At 46.4% G+C, this 2,894-nt stretch overlaps 1 protein-coding gene across 1 annotated transcript; it reads right to left on the bottom strand.

Moving 5' to 3' along the window:
- Positions 1-1,457: 1,457 nt before the first annotated feature.
- On the bottom strand, positions 1,458-2,822 carry LOC112080107 (WD repeat domain-containing protein 83; the record flags this gene model as incomplete). The annotated part of the gene is made up of 4 exons (XM_024145880.2): positions 1,458-1,925; positions 2,145-2,368; positions 2,478-2,545; positions 2,639-2,822. Coding segments are annotated over 4 exons (647 nt in total), but the record flags the coding sequence as incomplete, so codon positions are not given.
- Between the last annotated feature and the right edge of the window lie 72 nt (positions 2,823-2,894).

Here is a 2,894-nt window from a genome sequence, read left to right as displayed (position 1 = left end):
TGTTCTGCATGTTCCATGTGGTCCAGCGAGAGAGAGGACATGGCTGCGGGCTTCACTACTCGGTAAGGACGGCGAATGGGGGGTCACGACTCACGACCTCGACATTAAAGATGGGTCAGGATAGATTCTTCCTATTTTTCATCAGTGTTGTACGGGGTGTATGTATCTAGATACTTGTGTGTACTTTGGATTGGTTTACATCAGGGATGAGTTTGACACTGGGACTGTGAGTGACAAGCATACACAGTCACTGGAGAATGTTGGGAGCATATGTGTGATTTATGTTCTGAAGTTTTATGCTGTAGGTAGCACTGACTATCAGTCTACTGCAGTCTATAGTGTAAATGATATCTGGTCCAAGCTAGGTGTGTTGCAGTGTTTTAATAACCCTCTCTCTTTATTCTGCATCTTTCAGAGCAGCGAGGCAACGCATCTCCCCCCCATCACAGGAGGAGAGGAGGAGGTGGAGCGAGGAGAATCCAACAAAGGGAACGACAACAATAAGAACACAGGAGGTTCCGGATTCGGAGTAGAAGACCAAAGGGGTTCCGTCCCATCCCCAGCCCCAATCATTCCCAATCCGGTCCGCCGCTCTTCAACCCAATGTCGTCTCCGCTCTGTCCTCCTCCAGTACGAGAGCTGGTCTGGGCTACGACGCGGACGAGACCGTCCTCTTCAAGTACTGCAGCGGGAGACTGTCCCCGTGTCCGCTCCAACCATGATCTGACCCTGACCAACCTGCTCCTGAGGGGGGCCCTGCCCGAGCAGAATGGAGAGCTGTGGCAGAATGGACCATGCTGCAGGCCCACCCACCACGAAGATCTAGCCTTTTTGGATAACGCCCATCGCTGGCACAAGGTGGAGAAGCTGTCGGCTGCAGGGTGTACATGTGTGGGTTAATGGGGAGGAGCTGGACATGAAGGGGGAGGGCCTGGGACTGAACATTCACCTTTGGGCCGTGGCCATTGGCTGTTCAGAATGCAATGGGAGAAGCAGAGGCTCAGGCTGAGCTGTAAACAAGGAGATCCAGGAGGAAAGAGATTACAGATGTAGCTATTATTTGCTAGAAAGAAATGCATTTATTTGCTTATGTATATTTATATTTATTTAAAGTTGCTTTGGGGAGTTTTTTTTATAACCAATGACAAGAATGGATCTTATTTTGCTGCATAGATTAAATGAATAGTGGTTAACACTATGGTTGATTGTTGAGTAAAATAGTTACAATTCGAAAAAAGGTCCTCAGCAAACCAACAAGGTATTTATGTAAAATAAATTATTTATTTATTTGAGATGATTCCTGTATGATGCTACTTAATTTATTTTGTCCATGTGCCATGTTCATATGTACAACTCGTAATAAAGACAACCATATCTACATGTTTTATGACCAATGTTGGTGAGTGATATTACATTTTCCCTCATGGCTACTAAGAAATATATATTAGAGCCTATGATTCATTTGGACAACAAGAAGGGTTTATTCAAAACTCATCATTTACAAAATATTTACAATGAATATAAAAAAAAACATTGATAATGCTGGGACATCAGCAGTACTTTCATTGATTTATTCCATATTTTAGCCATGGAAGCAACGGCACGTCCCTTTTCAACCACACAACCATTTCCCTCAACCAAAATCCCATCCCTGACCCTGAGTCCAGAACAGACAGTTCATGTACAGTAGGGAACTCATCAGTTCTGACGATATCATGACTCTTGTCCTTTCTGTTATGTCCATCTAATGATGACTATGCTTTTTCCTGTTTAACAACCACCACGTCCTCCTCAGTTTCCTCTGGCTCCTCCCCCCACACCTGGACACGCCCCTCCATGGCTGTGAGGAGGCGGGTCTCCGAGGGATGGAAAGACAGCGATTGGACGACAGCCTTCCCGACTGGCAGCTTCAGCGTCAGATAACCCTGAGAGAGAAACAAGAGATGTTCAAAAATCGAAAGAATCTAACACCAATAGGCACACATACTAAGTTCTTGAATCTGCAGCTGTTGACATTCACAGATACTGCTGTGCTATTCCGTTTCAAATACGCATCCAGTTAGCAAAATCAACAAATCAAATCAATTCATCTTGATAGGGAGTAGAGCTATCTATTAAATGAACAAATCATCCATCCCTCGTACCTCTACCAGGTCCCAGCAGTACACGTGTCCGTCCTCAGAGCAGCTCAGGACGTGAGTATCCTTACTGGACAGACAGCAGTCCAGCTTGTAGCCCTTCATCTTGTGTCCTGTGTACTCTCCCAGCATCTCCCCTGTGCTCTTGTCCAGTAGACGCACGGTGGAGTCCAGGCTGGAGGTCAGAGTGCACTGGGCGTCCGCACTGAAACACACACACGTGATGGGGCCTGGAACACAGAGACAAACACATAACAAATCAATGCGACTCAGGGTGGTTTAGGTACAGAAGTTAGTGATAGTTAGTACAACAACTAGTTGGTAAGACTAGATACTGACTGTTGATGAAGTCCACATGCAGCTGGCCCATCCGCAGGTCATACCGTCTCACTCTCCCATCCACTGACCTGGAGAAAGACATGAGATAGARAAGATACTTAGAGGACTCTTCTATAAGAATGAAAMTGAAATGAACAGAAAGGTTCAGACTTGGTACTGACCCAGTGAGCAGCTCGTGTTCAGACACCTTCAGACTGCTGACACCATCTTGAGCCTCGTCCAGAATCTGGATGGGGTCAAATTTTCTGGACCTGGTGTCCCAGCAACGACGTACTGTACCATCTATGGAGCCTAGAGACGACACGAGTACACGCAATGCACACACACACACACTTGAATGGGGTCCTGTGTTGGGATGAGCAGGACATGCTGAAGCCACAACCTGGTTGTAGAGGTGACTTGAGATGCACGTCTGGG

This window comes from Salvelinus sp. IW2-2015, unplaced genomic scaffold (assembly GCF_002910315.2).
Source record: "Salvelinus sp. IW2-2015 unplaced genomic scaffold, ASM291031v2 Un_scaffold11797, whole genome shotgun sequence".
NCBI lineage: Eukaryota > Metazoa > Chordata > Actinopteri > Salmoniformes > Salmonidae > Salvelinus > Salvelinus sp. IW2-2015.
Note: the sequence above shows the minus strand (reverse complement) of the source record. Positions and strands in the feature narration are given on the sequence as shown.